This window comes from Pituophis catenifer, unplaced genomic scaffold (genome assembly GCF_029215685.1).
Source record: "Pituophis catenifer annectens isolate HBS135680 unplaced genomic scaffold, rPitCat1.0.hap2 SCAF_1, whole genome shotgun sequence".
In the NCBI taxonomy this organism is placed as follows: domain Eukaryota; kingdom Metazoa; phylum Chordata; class Lepidosauria; order Squamata; family Colubridae; genus Pituophis; species Pituophis catenifer.
This window is the reverse complement of record NW_027256881.1, coordinates 191,045,668-191,066,247: the sequence shown is the minus strand read 5'-3', so window position 1 is coordinate 191,066,247 and position 20,580 is coordinate 191,045,668. Positions and strand designations below refer to the sequence as shown.

The window sequence follows — 20,580 nt, the reverse complement described above, 5'->3', positions numbered from 1 at the left end:
TATATGGTTCTTGTTGATTCACATTATTACTGCAGCAAGATTAGCGTATGTGCAGGAGTGGAAAAATCAATACTTACCGATGGATTTGAAAATAATATATCAAATTAATGAGTGTGCGGAATCAGATAGATTAACTAGATTGATCAGTGGTAAAAAAGATTCAGAATTTTATAACAGTTGGAAATTATGGTACGATTGGGTCCAGAAAAGGTGGGATGGAATAGATATATGATGATGTATATATATGATGTAAGTATGTATGTATAAAGGAATGACTTTATATTTATGGACAATGTAATCACATTATACCATGGTGGCAGGATTGTATATTTCATTTGTGTATTGGTGCATAGAATATATTAATAATAAAAAAAGAAGAAGAAGTGCATGCATACATGAGTTTGTGACCTAGGAACCTAATAACAATCCCTGATTTAAATAAAGATCATGTGATATATTGCCAAGATGCAATCAGACTAAATTAGAGGGAAATACCTGAGATTAAACAAGTTGCACTAAATTCTATACTCTGCCCCCTTAAACAAAGTCTCTTTTTTTTTGGTAGCAACAGATATAAAAAAAAGTGGCTAAATTTCTAAAATACAATTAAACTGACTTTTTATGTATTTAATAATTCTTTGTTCCTCTTGCTCTGAAAATTAACATATTCCAGTAATGGAGAGACTGAAGGATTGAGAAGAGAGTTGCACTTGGCTTTGATTTTTGCTGTGCGACCATCCCTGTCTTAATTATGAATTCCTGGGTCATTCTATCCATTCCTCCTCAAGGATGCATCAGACTGTGGATTTATCGCTATCATAACTGTGTGCAGGACTGCAAATTTAAACTTCTCTGCCTCTTGGCAAAGATCAAGTATAGTTTCATGAATAAAAATATTAGGAAGTGACATCAGTGGCAAAGTTTCTCATGCTCTTCTTTGTAACAAAATATTTTTGATATGATTTTGGATGGATTCAATAGCATAATTGTAGCCTGTCATCCTTAGAATGCACAAGAGCACTAAAAAATTAATTTTCCATTTTAAAGCCTCTCCTACCCTTGTAAGAAATGGTGTTGCATGTACCTAACTCAGACCATGTGTTTTATGAAGTGTACAGATGCTTCACTTCAATTTCTCACTTAACAAAATAGTGAGATTGAAAAATGCCAGTGTAATCTGCTTTTGCAGTGCCGATGAGTTCAGCCAAATGATGCAGTAAGTCTTTCAACGCTAATAGCGTAAACAGAATTTGAGTTGGAGAGCCCACATACACTTTTGAATCTGCACACAATTATTTGCTTGAACCTCCAGGTATTGTCAGCATTCATTTGAGTGTGGGACAGCAAAGCATGGGGGCAGATCTGAGAACAAATGTTCTTTCTGTAACACAAACATGATGTCAAGGGCCTGGGAGGACAGGAGGAAGAGCCACTACCAAGGCAACGGTCAGATAAGCAGGGTTTGAGCCCAAGCCAAGAAACTACTTTCAGAAAACATCTCACACAAGCCTTTCCCCTTTGCTTACACAAGGATAAAGTGAGGAACTTGCAATATTGTATTACTGTGGCTGCTATGATAAAAGTAATCCAGATCTGTATGGCTTTGGTTTCCTAGTCTAGTCTACCTTATAGGGCTGATACATATAGCATATTAAAAAATGTTGGACCCAAAGGCAGATTGAATCTCACTTCTTTAAGGAGAAAAAATAGGAGGGTTCTTTTAAACCCAATTCTAAGTTTGGAGAAAGTTTAAAAGATTGGAATTGCAACTTCACTAATGGTTGCACAGATAACAGCCTACCATGAACAGAATTGCACAACCTCCTAATTTATGCAAGTTCTCACTTGCAGGTCTGAGCTAAAGAGTGAAACTAAGAGTTATATGTGAAAGCTACAGGCAGAAATTAGGTTAGGTTGAAAGACCCGTCGCTTTCCCAATAAGATTTATGGTGAGCGCAGAGTAGAAATCTATGTCTACTCTGTTCACCACAAATCTTATTGGGAAAGTTACAGTCTTTCAAGCTAAGTTATTGTGGAAGATGGAAGCCTTGTAAAAGAAACCGGAACAGCTGTGGAGAGCTGAACCAATAGGTGCATAGGCATGCACGCAGGCACATATGTAAACTGAAAATAAAAATAGCAGTTGCCTTCAAAATAAAAGCCAGACAGGAACACTCAAAGGGTCAGATGTGGCCTGGGGTCAGAGGGGTGTGTGTGTGTGTGTGTGTGTGTGTGTGTGTGTGTGTGTGTGTTTGTGTGTGTGTAATATGCCCAGGTCTGGGTTCTTGTCAGTATTCTGTTCGCAAATGAAAACTTTAAAATCTTTGATTCATTCAGTTGATGCATCACATAATTAATTCTATTGAGTAATAGTTTGTTCCATTCATATGGACTCAGCAAGTACAAATGCTTACTTTATTTTACCTGAGCAAAGAAAATTAGCAGTGTTAGGCCTAGTTAATACTTGCAAGGGAGACTTTTACAAACTAGTTGTTGGCTACAGAAAGAAGTTGGGGAAAAAAAAAAAACCTCCCAGGAGAAGACAGTGGCTTCCATATTGCTCCCAATAAAATTATATAGTTGTGTCTTCACAAAGAGTTCAGCTTAACTGTGTTAAGCAAGCAATAGTGCTTGCTATTGCTCTTTGTATGTTAAAATGTTTTTAACTATTTTTTTCTACAATATGTGCTTTAAAAGTCTCTTATTTTTTTAGAAGGAAAATATCATAAATTAAAGAAGCTACAAAATTTGGGGGGAGGGGGAAACCCTGTCATTTTTGCTCCAAACTAAGTAGATGTGTGTGTTTTGAATCTGAACTCTATCACAGCTTTGGGAATAATTCAGAAATTTGAAATGAGAGACAAAGAGACAGAGAGATCTGCCAAAATCTATTTTTTTCCCCCTTGAATTTCCACAGGGACCCCATTTATGGAGAGGGTGAAGCTCTAGATTTAAATAAAGAAATAACCTTTATACATGTTTCCATCCAGTGCTCCTCTTGGGTTTTCGGTTTGGGTTTGTGAGTCTGATAACAGCATTGTTGCCTCAGACAACATTGTTGTCTTTGCCACAACTGCCTGGACTTTCTGGGTTATAATGGATAGTTCTTCAGAAACCAATGTTCTGTTTGTCTCCTGACATCAGCCCCTCACACACATTCCACCAAAACTAATCAAACCGTATTATAAAATAATATATAAAATGAGGGCCCAAAGTGTTGGGGGCAATATGCTGACTCTTTAGAGAGGGCTATAAAGCACTGCGAAGCAGTATATAAGTCTAAGTCAGTGGTTCTCAACCTTCCTAATGCTGCGACCCTTTAATACAGTTCCTCATGTTGTGATGACCCCCAACCATAAAATTATTCCTAAGACCACTGAAAATATGTGTTTTCCGATGGTCTTAGGTGACCCCTGTGAAAGAGTCGTTCGACCCACAAAGGGGTCCCGACCCACAGGTTGAGAACCACTGGTCTAAGTGCTATTGCTACAGGCCTACAGCTTAATGCAATATGTAAGCACAGCCACAATGATACAGCCCACACAATATATACAGCTAGCCAAGCATAATTTATTTATTTATTTATTTATTTATTTTATTATATTTCTATACCGCCTTTCTCCCGTAGGACTCAAGGCGGTGTACAGTCAAGAAAAATATAGACACACAAACATCATAAAATTGCTAATTAAAATTATTACTTAGTTTGGTCAATTAAATAAAACCCAGAATTATATAACATTTAAAAAATCATTCACATGTTCGTATGTTTAGCCCTGCTTGTTGGAACATCAGGGTCTTGAGGGCATGGCGGAAAGCACGGAGATCAGGGATATTCCGTATCTCCGGGGGCAGTTCATTCCAAAGGGTTGGAGCCCCCACAGAGAAGGCCCTCCCCCTGGGAGTCACCAATCGACATAATTTGACTGACGGTACCCTGAGTAGTCCCTCCCTGTGAGAACGAACTGGTTGGTGGGAGGCTATTGGTGGCAAAAGACGGTCTCATAGGTACCCAGGTCCTAAGCCATGTGTGTGCCCCACAAAGCTAATCTGTGGATAGTTTATGTCTCAGTGTAAGATGAAGATACAACCCAGTTAAAACCATGAACAAATTCAACTAATTTTGACACACAGCATTTGTTTCAAACTCCCCTAGAATATGGGAGAGAGGAAGAATAGCTGTTAATCTCCTGGTAAAGAAGGTCTAATTTGAAGCTCCAGGTAGGCAGTCAGGAGGGACAAAACCTCATTGGGCAATTTCCAGACTGCTTCTTTCTCAGTCTGAAACTCTGGTTTGCCTGTCATCTTAAAATACAACGCGCCTTAGCTGAATTTTGCTTTGGTATAGTGTGTGAAGAGCCCGCAAAAAAATATCTGAAGAACTTTATTTGTTTGGGGCATTGAGACTTTGAAGGCGTTAGAATGAGAGAGGTTTGACTGAGAGCCTTCTTGTAGTAACTCTGCTCTGAAATTCATGAGGCACCTATGACTTCATCACATCTTTTAGGTGCCTCTTGAAGAACATCTTCTTCTTCCCTTGTGCCTTCCTGCATGGATGCAATATGTATGGTTTTACTGATGGGTTTCTTTCTTTTCCACATTTTTAAATATGATATTTTTATAGCGGTTGAAACTATTGTTTTCACTTTGCATTTTGTTTATTGATTTCAAAGCACCTAGTGAGTTGTCACAATGAAAATGGTATCCACATCTGCTGAACAAGGGGGTGAAACAAACAGTGGCACTCTTGTACTTACTGTAGGGTCAAATAATGAGCCTGGGCTAATTTCAATTGAAGCATAACATGGGAACTAGACTAGAAAAGATTGCTTTCTGTACCATGGCTATTGATTCCCCTGGTGCGCATATTCACTGTTGTTGTTTTTTAATCTAGCTCAGCAAGGATGAACATTTGCAAAATTCTAGTACTGTCAGCTGAAGAGAAAACACATAGCCTAACTATTTTAATTTACCATAAATCCATTAATTATGAAATTGTGTGGAATTATTACTAGAGTCATCTCCAATATGACTGCAACAAACCTGTATGCCTGTATTTGTCCATATTTATCCCTTGATAAGGGACAGTTGATCCAATTCTACCCAGGGGGGGGGGAGATTATATAGGTGATGTGTGTGTGCATATAGACATATAATAGTAGAATACTGTAACTATCTAGGCCTTTCATACACAATTCTTGTCAAAAAGGGAAGGAGGGAAGGAAGGGAGGGAGGGAGGAAGGAAGGAAGGAAGGAAGGAAGGAAGGAAGGAAGGAAGGAAGGAAGGAAGGAAGGTTGGTTCATGGGAGGTTCTGATTCCAACTCCAAGCTGATAGTTAAAAAACATTGTGAACTCTTTCCGCAGAATATCTGTGTGATAACTGTACTGTTTACTTACAATCCAATACTTACTAACAATACTTACAATCCAATTATGAAATATAATGGGAGGAGCACATGGACCGTACTAATTTAAGTTTACCACAACACTGTATTTTTTCACATCACTCTAAGATAGCTATTTTGTGCAAGAGACTGGGTCCAAAGGCTCTCATTTATTTATAGATAAAATTCAAAGAATGGGAAGGGCATTTCTGCACTGCCACCATTCCTACTGCACCTAGCCCTTCCCCTTTCCCCAACATTTGGAGACCTGCATTCCAAAATCTTACAAATGAGTATGGAAGGTTGTTAAAAAGGATTCTGAAGAAATAGGAGAGAGATATAAAAGAAAAAAAACATTATTTCTTTATTTCTGTGGTTATTTCTCTTAATGGAATCCATAGTTAAGATCGAAACGTCTCAATTCACTGAAGATTCCTTTGGTACATTAAGTATACTCTTGGGCAAAACCCATTAAATGACATGTCAATTAATTCACTTCCAAAGAAATCGCTTTATCAATGAATGTACTATAGATTAGAATCAAGATGAAGTATGAATTAAGATTAAATATAGATTAACTCTGACCTGTATATCAGATTGCACTAACACAAGCACCTATTAGTCATGTGAACCTCAACACCCCTGGAATCCCAAGGACAATCGGGGAGCTGAACTACCACAATTCATGACATTCCAGAGTGGCTGAAACTTTAGCCAAAGTTATAATAACAGATGAATGACAATCTGCTGATCTGGGAGAAGACCCAGGGAAAAGTACATGGCTCACAGTATAATCTATTGGTGCTTCTTTAAAAAGAAAAAAGGGGGGGAAATAATCTGCATTAAAAAAATATTATTAACCTGGAAGGGATGAAAGAAATGTTTATTATTTAAATTGTTTCTCAACTCCCTAAAAAGTTCGGAGACTTTCATTCCTTCTTCAATGCTAGCAATGAAAGCTGTCCAGTTTAAAGTCACACATCTCTTTCCAATCACAACAAAGAAGGCATATTTAATATGCATTACGCTCAACTTCTTGAAAGGTCATACACGGTCTTCTCCACTATTAAATGTCAGCCTTCGCATATGCAACAGCCTGTCCACTCCAGACTAAATGCTTGAGATTTGGGAGACTGGGAGAGAACTCTGAACTCTATAGAAAATACAGAATGGATGAATTCCTCCTCCCCCCCCCACCCCCGTTTTTAATAGCATTATATTCCCTGCTAATCATTTTCTAGGCCCTTCAGTACAAAAATCTTGGTGGTGGTGGCTTGCATCGTCAGAGGTCAGTGACTGGTAGTTGTATGTGGGTTTCTTTCATGCCCTGTGCTATATATAACTTTCCAGGCTTTTAAAACGGTTCATTTAACAGAACCATTCTTAGGTGACCAGACAGCATGTGTCATTTTTTCCATGATTAACTTTTAAAAATGGACATAAAAGGAGAAAACCCTGAGATTTAAAGTATTGCCAGAGTTCTAGCTGATTCAACATTTTTATATATGAACGTGCATGTATGTCTGTGCGTACACACAAGCACACACACAGACCGTTTTAGAAGTTTTATTGTCATTTCCATAGCCTTTACAGTATTGTAACCTAACCCTTGAGATTTCATTTTTCCCATGGTATATTATTTTCTCTTTCATGACTCATACTTGGATGAGACATGGATTCATCTATCACTTTAAAGGTTAGGCTCAGACATCCAATGAATCCTGATTAATACGTAATGTCCACATGTTAGTTGTGAGCAGGGGCTGTAAAACAACTCATAGAACAAGAGCTTCCTGTTCACTTCAGCAGAAGAAAATCATCTCCTGTTATGGAAAAGAAGAACCACAAGATCTTCTGATATGGGAGGAATGAGAGGTTGAAATGAACACAAGATGCTATCTGTTTCCCATAGTGCTCAACTATATGCCTTTGAGAAATCCAGAGCTTGAGGAGAGAGCAACAGCTTTTCTCTCTTGCTTCCTAGCAACTGATCTTCAGCGCCATTTTGTTTCTGAATAAGGAACTTTTATACTGTCATCATTAGTTACTCATCCACTTTTTGGAGTGGAAGTGACCTCTACCCATATCAAAGACCTGTAGAGTTCTGGAATGAAAGAATAATAGATATACAAGTGTCAATGAGCTGTGTGTGTGTGTGTGTGTGTGTGTGTGTGTACACAAAGAGCAGAACTTGTATTGTGACATCCCAATACACATTTCATAATTTTGATGGAAATTGGGCTTTTGTCCCCAAAATGCTAGTTTTAGTGAACTCTATTTCAGCTGTTGAATGGGTCAAAATATAATAAATCTGTGTATTCCTTTTTCTTAATTCTCAATCCAGTTAAATATGTCATCATTAGCCAAGCTCAACAACTGGCTTGAATGCCTTTTTTAAAAAAAAAACAAAAAAAAACACTAACATCTACTGGTTCCAATATTTAAGCCATATTGGCATATGAACAATGTTTGGGGTAATAAATGTCATCGCAAACATTCATTTCTTAAACAAGCCCAAGGGAACACCTGATGCTTACCAAACCTTGTGCTCCATAGTTGTTAATGTTGCCATTTCAAAAACAGGTATAGGCTTTATTTTGCTTTACTATTTTGCCCATTTGCATAAAGTCCTATTCTATTTGGAACTATTATTTTGTTCCGCATGTCAGTGGAGATTGTTCTGCCATTCGTCTTCATGAAGAACAACGAAGAGTCTGGATGCAAATATTTGGGCAGCTGTTTAAATACATCTGAAGAGTTGGAAGATGCCAAAACAAATGAAGGATATTCCCTTACACGGCTCCTTTTCCTTTAAAAACTGTTGTTATCTCTGTCTTAGATCAGTCGACGGTACAGTTCAACTGGATTTTGCAATCCCTTCCACACCAAATAGCCTGCAGATGGATTCAGTTCAAATATTTATATTGTACCTTCCTTCGTTTTATTTACCAAGCCCTTAGCAGGAGATCATCACATTATTATGCTACCCGCCGATTGATTATTATTCTTTCCTTCCTTTGTGGATCTTTAAAGGCCCCACCACATAGAGTCATTTTTCTGGTCACAATATCTGTTTCACAAGGCAATTTACCATGTTGTCATGTAATTCTGTAACACACAAAACTACAAATGCAAAGAAATGGCACTAGGGTTTCATTATTTCCTTACGGTGGGGGTGAGCACATTTTTTTTTGGTGATCCTGGATTTTAAAGAAAGCCAAATCTTCAATGGGGGAAAACTTGGCACACCTGGAAATAGAGTCAGCTATTTCTTTTTTTTTAAATTTAAATCTAGTTCAGGCATTCATTTGGATTTTTATGCAGTTCTCTTTTGGAATTGCAGAAAACTGCTCTGGTTTTCAGTAGCAATGGTTGAGACAATTGCAGAGCTTGCAAAAGGGGGTTTCATGCTACCCTAGGGTCTCAGGATGTCCGTCCCGTCCCATTCTCCCCTTCCCCAATTTAAGGAAAGGGACACAACTGACTGACGTACTGTAGCATATGTTTCTTGCGCAGAAAACGTCAGATGCCATCTCTGGCATGAGGACAATTTTCAGAAATTTCCATTCTGAAAGGTTTGCAAGCCTCTGGATGGTCTAGAGACAATACAGAGTTAGATGGAACAATGATCTGGCTCCTGCCCACTTTTGCTTCCTGTTTTCCTTATTCGGCAAGGTCCTAAGTAAAGGTAAAGGTTCCCCTCGTACATACGTGCTAGTTGTTCCCGACTCTAGGGGGCGGTGCTCATCTCTGTTTCAAAGCCGAAGAGCCAGCGCTGTCTGAAGACGTCTCTGTGGTCATCTGGCTGGCATGACTAAATGCCAAAGGCGCATGGAGCGCTATTACCGTCCCACCAAAGGTAGTCCCTATTTTTCTACTTGCATTTTTTAGGTGCTTTCGAACTGCTAGGTTGGCAGAAGCTGGGACAAGTAATGGGAGCTCACCCCATTATGCGGCGCTAGGTATTCGAACCACTGAACTGCCAATCTTTTGATCGACAAGCTCAGAGTCTTAGCCACTGAGCCACCACGTCCCTTTTAATTGGCAGCCTTTTGGGCAAAGCAATGAAATTCGCTTTCATGCAAGGGAGAGATTGTGGCAGCCTTCCTACAAGCTCCATCTTAATATGGGAACTGACTAAATCACTTTTGGTACATTATATTATTCTGCTCTTTGAAAACAAGGTGCCAGCTTTATATTTCATGGTCCTTAACGTATTCATTACATATGAGAGTGGCCAGAGCGTTCTTTTATTTAGATGAAAAATTATCAATATCTCCCTTAAGAAAGATATTGATAATTTTGTTTAAGCCTGCCTTCCCTTAAACAAAAGGGAGCAATGGAAAGATAGCTCATTTTTGTTTTTGAAGGACGGCAGATTTTTACACAGCCATCTCATTCTAAGGAGAAAATGCTGATATTAATCAAGCAAAGTGCTAGAGGCAAAGTAATGGAGATATGTGTTTGTCACCTCCAAAGTAGTAGCAATTCAACCTAAAACCAACAAACTAGAGTTTAATTCTTCTCAAATATAACCTTTTCCAAATTTCCACAGAACATAAATGCTAATTTTCTTCCCTGCCTGTGTTTCAATATCTCAATTGCTTCCTTCCAAAATCCAACACCTATCCATACATGTCAGTCATCCCAGGAGCTATTAACCTCTAGATATCTGAAGCCACTGAGGAAGCATCTTCTAAACAATTGTCTTGAGCTCTTTGTTAAAGCACAGCCAGTCCTCTTATCAATGGACACAACATAAGAGGAATCTGTTTATAATACCTTTATAGGTACATATTTAAAACAATGCTGCAGTGTAAGCATTTTTGCAATGAAAACCAACAAGAATTAAACAAAACTAATTTCAGCTAAATAACTTTAGTTACATGTCTTGTGTATAAGAAAAACCAATCAAGCTAAGACAAACCGGTAAGTGAAAACATATGAGCAATGGTACAATTCTTGGCTAATGTGTAATTGTAAACTCTTTTTTAAACTGACCTTTCAGACAAGAAGTAAAATCCATGTAAGGACATTGTGTTTTTGCTTATATATATATATAAAAGTATTTTTTTATAATGGTGGCTTGTTTGGGAATTGTTTGTATGCGCATGAAAATACAATCCAGAATATTGAACAAGATGCCTATCTATCTCAAAACAACTAGATTTTTAAAATTAAAATAGAATAAAATTAACAAAGTCTTTTGCATTATTTTACATGTGATGATGCCTTGAACATCAGATAAAATGCAGTTTCCCGGAATCAGCTAATCAGCAGGATTTGACAGATCATATATTTCATGGATTTTGTTCCAGTGTCTAGGATAAAGATTTCTATTTCAAGTGTTTTCCAAAATGTGGAGCAAAGTTGGGGCATAGTTGGCTCCTTATCTGAGCCTGAAAAAAAATATATTCTGGAGCAAAAGTTGCAACAATCAATTATTTTGCAGGGATGATGTAAGCAGTGATTTCTAATTAGTGTGGTTTGGTGTATGCTGTCTAGATTTTTTTTAAAAAAAGGAATTATTGCTTTTAAAATAATAACAAAAAAGAAAAGGAAAAAGAAGAAAACAGAAATAATTGTGATAGAAATATATTGTCAGAGAAAATAAAAAACATAGAAAGACTGAATAAAATATAGATAACTTTTTTAAAAAAAAAAATCACTTTCCCTTTCCTTTCTTTCTCTGACAAGATATTCTTTAAAACTGTTATTCTCAGAGCAGCCCAGGAAATTGTCAGGATTGTAATAGAAACAAATGTGATTTAGGTTGCATTAAAAGAAGCACTATCCTCCAGTTCTCCAGTTCTGCATGTTGTATTTTTAAAAGGATGCTATCAACTACAGCATATTAAGAAATGGTAAACTGAAACAATGAGATACTTCATGCAGGGGGATTTTAATGACATAAATAATTGTTGCTTCATATGAAGGCCCAGCCTTACCATGGAGATTTCTTCACTGTGGCTCCACATGGCATTCCAGACATTTTGGGAAACTGTTTGGCAAAATATTAAGTTCTAAATGGTACAAAGGTTCAACAATGAGGTCAACAGGTAGTGGTGAAGCTCTGAGGATTTCACCTGGAGCATGAGGCTGGATTGAGTGATATTCTATGATCCCCTAACATTATCAAGGACCACAGCAAAATCAAAGAGAGTAATTTATTTATTAAATGTATATGCTGCCCATCTCACTATCGGGCAGCTTACAACATCAGTTAATTGTACAAATCAATCAAGATCTTATTTAAATCTATGCTTCTGTTTGATTTGAATTGCCAGTTTGATTTACATTTATAACTCAATTCAAATAGCTGAGTTTAGTCAACTTTAACCAATGTCTTATGTCTAAAGATATTTACCCATGTAGTATGGCTGTATTACTATTATCCTTCTCATATTTTCTACTACCTTCTCCTATTGGTTTCTTATGATTATATGACCTTGTTCTATGCATGTATACTTGTTTGTATGTATATGTTGCTCTTATGTTTGTGTGTACGTTGATTATATTACGTTGTTGTTTGTATGTACACTGGAAGCTTATGCACCGAAGACAACCTTGTATGTCCAATCACACTTTGCCAATAAAACTATTCTATTCTATTCTATTCCATTCCCTTCCATTCCATTCTTCATTATTGATTTGACTAATCGAATAAAATGTAAACAAACCATCTTTAAATTAAATTATCAAATTGGTTTAAAATGTAAAATTCGATTATTGATAGTTTTTATCAATAAAATAAAATAGGCTGATGCACTTCTAACATCTTTGTTCATGTTCAGGAGCATTACTACTTTCTGTTGAAATTCTTTCAAGGGAAAAATAAGTTCTTTTTCCACAATTGCTTTTTGACAACTGCAGTGTATAACCCCCAAATCACACCTCTGGGATACGAAGTTGAAATGTGGCTTTATATGCCAATCCTCCCATGTACCCATCCTTCTTTGCTCTATGATTTTTTTAAAAAAAAATGGAATGAAACTCAAAAGATAAGGTGAAATCAAATCAAGTTAATGGATCAACCACTAAGTGAATTCTCCTTAGAATGCTCAACAGACAAGACATTTGCAAAAATTGATATTTCTATGGTTTGGATATCAATGCAGATTTTTTTTTTGGTTTGGTTTTTTTTTTTTTTTTTTTTTTGCTCAATTATATTAAGGGAAATGCATGTAAATGACAGCTTTCTCCCTGGGGATAATTCTGAAATTTAGCTGAATTCCTGGGGGACGGGGGGAATGGACATTCTAGAAGTTGTCTCCTCTAAGAGCAGAAGACATTTAATTCAATCCAATAAACAGTTACAAATCTAAAGAAAGAGATTGAAAGGAAAGTTTACTAAAATTTATAGTAATTTACTTTGATGAAAATATTTCTATGCCTAAATTATAAATTTTAGGGCGTCATCAAATAAATTATATTTTTTTCCTCTAAACACTACAGGTCTAAAAAAAAATAAAAAAAATAAAAAAAAACCCCACTACGTGATAATCATCTTGGCAATGTTTGCACAGCCCATTGAAATTTAAACCTATGGCATGCAAATCCATCTTGGGTTATTAATTTAGCTTTCATTACCTTGTACAATTAAATAAAATGGGTTAAATCCAGTGCAGCCAAGATTAGGTAGACATTCATAAGCATATTGTGGCAATTCTCTGTATCATCATGCATTGTTGCCACAAGAATTAGAGAAAGGGAAAAGAAAATGCTATGTACAATCTTGAGCATATTCGCCAAATGGTAGAATACTGGTACATTAGTGCTGTACAAAAGGATTCTTCATTCACTTCAAGGGAGATTGCAGCTCTCTGCCTGCAATGTCACTCTCCTGCTTGAAACAAATTGACAAAAAATAAACAAAAAACGAGTAAGTGGGAAAGTCTACGCTGTATTACAAGCTGTGAAGTGATCATCACTTCAACCAAACATCAGGACCAACTTGAGAATTTTCCTATAAATCCAGTTTAAATATCAATAAATGCTCTGAATATATTTGATCTTTAAAACAGTCAAGAAAGCACTTTTGAAAACTGCTACGTTTGTATTACACGTGTATCATCTAATATATTTGATGGTAACTTCTAGGTTAAATTTCATCCTATCCTGAACATTTTATTCAACAGTGAGTCAACAAAATCCAAGATGTTCCTTGTGAGAATAGAATCGCTTTTACTTTTGGAATTTAACTTTTGGGTAGATACTCTTGTCCTTTCTAGATGCAACCCAACGTACTCTTCTAGGGACTAAGGTAGTCTGATATTTGTTGATCATTGTTGGTCAGCACTTCAGGATCAAGATTTCTTAGTTGCGAACTCATTCGTTCCAGAAGAATTTTAAAGACACCAATAGAAGTAGCTGCAATTATTCTGGGATGTATTATACAGCTGTAAGATATATTATTCAACTATCACAACACAGTAGCAAGGCTGAAATGTAATTACTTTGAAAAACCATTTTGGTTCAAAAATGATCACAGGAGACTAAACTAAATGGCATGTGTGAGTATAAATATAATGGCATTTATCATCAAATAGATGATACACGTATAATACAAACATAATAGCTTTTAGAAATCTTAATTGTTTTAAAGATCAAATATATTCAGAGTATTTACTGATATTGAGACTGGATTTATAGAAAAATTCTTAAGTTGGTCCTGATGTTTAGTTGAAGCAATGATCACTTCCCAGGATATAATACAGCATGAAGCTTTGCTGCATAATGACACAATTTCTACACATGTCTACATAGAAGTAAATCTTATTTGGTTTCTAAGACTAGATTTTAAACTTTTTCTAATGGGAATCTAAATAATCTGGAGAGTGAGTTTGGTCTAATGATTAAGGTGCTGATCTAAGAGTAGCGAAACTTGAATTCTGGTTCTGCTTTCTGCACAAAAGCCAACTGGGTGACCTTGGACTTGGACTCTTCCTCTGAGACCGAGGAAGAAGGCAATGGCAAATAATTGCCAGGAGTCAAGTTTGACTTGAAGGGAAGGAAAAGGAAGAGGAGGGGAGGGAGGGAAGAAGCATAAGCATGTTAAAAATCAGAGCCATGAAGTCTTTGCAAAAGAGAACTTCATCATGATTCGGACTGAAATCTTAAAATATTTACTAGGGACTAAAATCTATTAGGATAAGTAGTATGGTCAATAGGACCATGCTATTGAGTAGCTGATTTTTTTTATTGTTTTTTTTTTTTTTTAGCAAAACAGTTGCATTTAGTTTCCAAATTGAGCATTCTATTAAGGCTCCAATCAAAGCATATTTCCTAGAAGTAAGTCTGTTCAAAATTTTTGCATTTTACAAAGCCCAAGAAAATACGAATAGGTATTGCATTTCAGGCCCACCAACATATTCAGTTAAACTGAATCTGAACAAAATAAGGCAAAGAGAATGTATCTGAGCAATTGGCCAGCTTTAAAAATAAGAAATTCATTTCCAGGGATTTTTCACAAACCTCAAAATCCCAGCTCAAAGTCCGAGATAAAGTTAATGATGTTTGGGGGAGGAAGAAGGTTGCTGCTGTTTCATCAGTTCCAATCTCGTATCAGAAGCCTCCAAAAGTTTACAACAACTTGCAGGAAAATGTCCATCTCAAAACTCTGCTGGCAGACACACACACACTCACACATGCTCACACAAATAAGCAGACAGAGCAAGTTTAACTTCAGATTCCTGCTCCTGTGAAAGCCTCTTGTTTGCTTTCATATTTGAAAGCCAAGAAGAGTTGTGAAAAGTTCCCTTCAAAATAACTTCGCATCCAGAGGAACGAGAACGCCACTTACCTAAAGATAGGTCTCTGAAGATGCTTTTTCCTAATTGTAACACAATCATCCATTTAAGTGTGGGGGAGGAACAGCCACTTCCTGAAAAGAGTTCCCGGGAGAACCTGGGAGCAATCGGGAAACTTGTTCTTAGCTACTGTGCTGAAGAGACCACACCAAGGTTTTTTTCTGGTGCTGGGGAAAACCTCCCTCCGTGTGACAGTCCCGTAAAATGAGGCCATAGAGACCACATAGAGTCTGAGCAGCACCAAAACATGCAGGCTGTTACACAGAGACCGAAGACAAGTTGAGCAAAGCAGAGTCTCCTGGAAGGGTTTCAGCTGCCTGAAGAAAAGGAAGAACTTTTACCAACTCTTAACCAAAGTTTAAAAGAAAAAGAAAAAAAAAAACCTGTACTAGATTATTCCAGGCATGAGAATTCTTCTAAAAAACTCACACACACACTGGTCAAAGTCTTCAACTTGAAGGCTGCCTTGCTTTGTGAAACAAGACCAGTCCATTGGGAGGCTTCCCTTTTTCTTTCTTTCCTTTTTTTTTAAAAAAAAAAATCCTCCCCTTTCTTCAAAATAAAAGTTGTACAGCTGTTTCAGAGCAAACCCCTGCAAGTGTTTTCTAAATGTTTCTGTGCTGTTGTAAGAACTGTATACAAATTAACAGAGACGGATGGCTCTGATCTCCATTCCTGGCTTCACTTCAAGACATTGCTGCAATTATTTTACAGTCTGGCTATTATTCACTTTGGCTGATGGGTGACTATAACTATGCACATTAAACCACTCATAATTTTTGGCACCCACACAACCTCAGAGCCCACAGTCGGCCGAAGCACAGCCTGATGTTTGCAACTGGTGGGATCTTAACTACACGGCAAGGAGCCATTATCCTTGAGTTAGAAACATAAAAATGGAGAGGGCTTCTTTATTGGCAAAGTCAGATGTTTCGTTTCATTCTGGCCATGTGGCAAAACATAGTTCATTTATTTGTTTGTTTGTTCAGATGATTTAAACAGCCACCCTTCCTAAGCCACTCTGGGCAGCTTACAACAACAACATAACCAATGTCTATAAAGCAATTGTTAAAAAGAGGAAAATAAATAAATAAAAGAAAAAAAAAAAACCCTGAGCCTTAATCATCCCCTCACAGCAAATCCAGTTTCCCTCATTCCATACTATGGATCTCTGTACTACACTATCGCAGAACCTTGGTAAAAAGCCAGGTCTTGATGGCTTTCCTAAAAAATTAAAAGGCTGGGGCTCTGCTAAGACTGCTAACAATTATTTCAGAATATTCGACTTTCTAAGGCAGGGTTGACAAAGGGGTTACAAAGTCACAGTTCTTCAAATACAGGCAGCCTTCAGTTGAAAAAAGCAACTTTGCAACCAATCTTTGCATTTGCAGTCTGTTATAAAGCAAAAGCACCTGAGGTAAGCTGAGAGAAGAGTGTGTGCACATAGTTTCACTTAGCAACTGCATCACTTAATGACCGAGTTGTTGGTCCCAAGCAGAGGTGGGTTTCAGCAGGTTCTGACCAGTTCTGGAGAACCAGTAGCAGATATTTTGAGTAATTCGGAGAACCGGTAGTAAAAATTCTGACTGGCCCCGCCCCCATCTATTCTCTGCCTCCCAAGTCCCAGCTGATTGGGAGGAAATGGAGATTTTGCAATAACCTTCCCCTGGATTGGGGAGAGAATGGAGATTTTACAGTATCCTTCCCCTGCCACGCCCACCAAGCCACGCCCACCAAGCCGGAACACAGTACCACAGAACTGGTAGTAAAAATTTTTGAAGCCCACCCCTGCTCCCAAGTGTGATTGCCAATTGACGACTTTCTATGTGGAAGAATTATAATTCCACAATACTTCCCATCACTGATTTCATAGTCCTATAGAAATGAAGGGGATCCATACTCTTGGGACTGGGTTTAGTAGAGGCAGCGGCTAAGCAATCTTTAGCAGCTACAGCCATATAAAGAAAATTCGCATATCCTAGAGAAGAGCTTCATATACCTCTTGCCCTGATCCTGCCAGCTTACTTTTTCTGCATGTATCTCTGTAGGGGATCATACACAGGTATAAACCACCATCTTATCATATTGTACAACGGGTAGACTTTTTGTTCCTAGGCTCCAATCCTATGAATTGGGGGATGGGACTGCACAAAGAGGAGAAGAGGCGTTGTGCATGTTTGGTACAAATTTTTTTAAATATATTTATTTAAAACAAAATTAGCCCACATTAATTGGGGTGTCTGATGTTATTTTGGCCATGTTTCAGCCTCTCTCCCAGAGAATAACCCCAAAGGAAGAAGAAAGTCTTACATTATTTATCTTAAACATCAGTGAAGCTTGATTGCAACGCAACCCAACGGGATTGGAAAGTTTTCCTTAAAAATAGCATTGTGGTCTCCCTAATGAACCTTGATATTTATGATAGGTGACCTGTTAAACGAACCCAGCAAATATATCCCTGAGATACAGTAAACAACAGCTGAAAAACCTGAACACGTAGCAAGTCACACTTTGATTGTGGAAGGGTAATTTAATACTTCCCCTATGTAGGACTCTGAAAGTTCACGACTTCTGCCATGACTCCTGTGGCAATGAGAAACAGCTTTTCTTAAAGGAGGCTGTAAGTTGCCCTGAAATCATCTTTGGGAAACATTTTAATAGCCATCCGTAGCAAACACCCACACTCCATTTCTCACGCTGCTACACTTAGTGAAGTGAGGGAAGTTGAAGGCAAAAAGAATTTAAAAAAAAAATTATGGTGTCTATACTTCAGAATAGCCTCCTACTGGAAGCTAGGTTGGCCGTCTCAGTGATGGCTTCTAGAAACTGTGAAAAGTGAACAATTCTAAAGATAGTGCACCATCTGGACAGCCTATCTGCCTATCTATCTATGTATCTGCCTATCTATCTATCTATCTATCTATCTATCTATCTATCTATCTATCTATCATCTGTCTGTCTGTCTGTCTGTCTGTCTGTCTGTCTGTCTGTCTATCATTTTCAAACTTATATGGCCACACATCTCACAAGAAGTCACTTACTGTGTATATGATGCAGTGGTTAAGGTACCTGGCTAGATGCTGGGAGACCTGGAGTTTTTGTCCCACTTTAGGCATGAAGCCAATCGGATGGCCTTGAGCTCTCTCAGCCCTAGGAAGTAGGCAAGAGCAAATTATCTCTGAAATCTTACCAGAAAAACTGCAGAAGCTTGTCTGGGCAGTTGGCAGGAGTCAACATTGATTCAAAATTCTAAGTTCTAAATTCTAAGTTCTCAAATTCTAATTTGGTAGCATCAGTGGTGGAATTCAATTTTTTTAACTACCAGTTCTGTGGGCCTGGTGTGGCTTGGTGGGCGTGGCTTGGTGGGCATGCCAGGGGAAGGATACTGCAAAATCCCCATTCCCTCCCCACTCCTGGGGGAAGGATATTGCAAAATCTCCATTCCCACCCCACTCTGGGGCCAGCCAGAGGTGGTATTTACCGGTTCTTTGAACTCAAAATTTCCGCTACCAGTTCTCCAGAACCTGTCGGAACCTGCTGAATAGCACCCCTGGGTAGCATCAACATTATCATAAATAATAAAAATTTGGGTATCCTGGTTCTGATGGGCTTTTGAAGAAGATAACCTTTACAACCTGAATTTAGGATGGAAAGGCTCAGTTTAGAGCCATTGGTTTAGCCATTCAATTGACCTCCTGTTTAGGTTTGTCAGATCATCTGAGGAGCAGTCATGAAGAAACCTCATTCCTTCTCCTTGTTCTGAAACTTTATCCAGATCTCTCCCCATAACCTCCTCTCATTGTGGCGGTAGACAGAAGATAATCCCCAGAAGTGTAACAACTGCTTCTTATGGATTATGCCAAACAATCTCACACTCTATGGTATCTTTGCCTGGTCTTCAGCAGATAGAGCACTGAAACTATTTTACAAGAGCTGTTTTTGGCGTATATATAGTTGAGTGTCAGCAAGCTGAGAATGACTTCTAAATCAATGATACTGATTACCTTCAAAGCCTTTAATTACTACAGATTCCAATTTGTGGAGAAGCATCTCTTCCAACATCAGTCTATATTTTGTGATTGTTGTGGTCCGCCAGCAACCTGCGGAGCTGGCAGCAGAGTCGGACAGTGAGGAGGCTGGGGAGGAACAAGGGCCAGTCCTGGAGTCTGGGGAAGGCTCGGACGAGGGCTCTGCGTCGGAGGCAGAGAAAGGGCCATCTGGGAAATATGTGCTGCCTCTGGAGCCTCCAGAGTCAGACCTCAGCAAAGCAGAAGAACAGGGGGAGCCTGTTCCCAGTGCGTGCATGTGCAGAGCTGCCAGAAGGCAAGAACAGTTAAAACAAAAGGGACGATTTGGGAGTAGGGCTTGGAGATGATTGGCCCCTCCCATAAGACTTAAAAGAGGAGCAAAGGCATGTGGGCCTTTGCAGGAAGCAACGTTGTTAATTCTGTGTGGTTTAAAGTCTGAAGCTCTGTTTGATTCTGGATTCCGTGTGGCTTTGCCAATTAGGTCTTTGGCAGCGTGACAAGGGAGATAAAGGTGGGTGATTATCAGCCTTATCCCGAAGGACTCTTTACAACTATTTGGGACTCATCTGTGAATGAACAGAATTAAAATTAAAACAGAATTTAAAAATAAAACAAGTTTTTGGGACTACTCATGTGTTTTACTGACTCAGGAAGCCTAGGTCAGAACAGTAATCTTTGCTGAAGCTCTTCTCCAAATGCCTTTCTTACAAGTAATATGATATAATAATAGGGGACCTTGTTGGTGATAACTGCCTCCCCTACTAAAGAGTTACACACCATATTTACTTTGCTACCAAGTTATAGGTAGAACTTGAGAAATGTCTTGTTATTGTTACAGCATCTTATGAAGCTTGACTGATTTCAGAGGCGACACTCAGTTAATATTTGGAAGGAAAGCAGTACAACTATAAATTGGGAAGAAAACAAGAATATAACATGGATATGTCCATTAGGACAGCAGTCCCTAACCTTTCTGACTCTGTGGATTGCCGCCGGCAGCAGTGGTGGGCAGAGAGGATGGTGTGTGCCCACCGCTTGCACAAATGGAGCTCCATGCACTCCTATGCTCGTCTGCTATTTGTGCGGCCCAGTTCCCAATGGGCCATGGACCAGTACTGGGCAGAAGACTGGGGGTTGGAGACCCTGCATTAGGACATTAAAAGTTGACCCTGACTCAAAGAAGACTCCATCTGTTACTTTTTTTAATGTTAATATTAGACTCCATCTTTTACTTTTTTAGTGTTAATATTATGATTTTACCATAAATGTCTACAGGTAGTCCTTGACTTATGACCACAATTGAGCCCAAAATTTAGGTTGTTAAGTAAGACATTTGTTAGGTGAGTTTTGCCCTATTT

The 20,580-nt window shown here is 38.2% G+C and overlaps 1 protein-coding gene across 1 annotated transcript in view; it reads right to left on the bottom strand.

Moving 5' to 3' along the window:
• PDE1A (phosphodiesterase 1A) overlaps positions 1-15,355 on the bottom strand; it is a 129,774-nt gene extending 114,419 nt beyond the window's left edge. Inside the window, exon 1 of the mRNA XM_070946989.1 lies at positions 15,188-15,355. Coding sequence (XP_070803090.1) covers positions 15,188-15,240 — 53 coding nt within the window. The 5' untranslated portion in view covers positions 15,241-15,355. The remainder of the gene's footprint in view (positions 1-15,187) is intronic.
• Between the last annotated feature and the right edge of the window lie 5,225 nt (positions 15,356-20,580).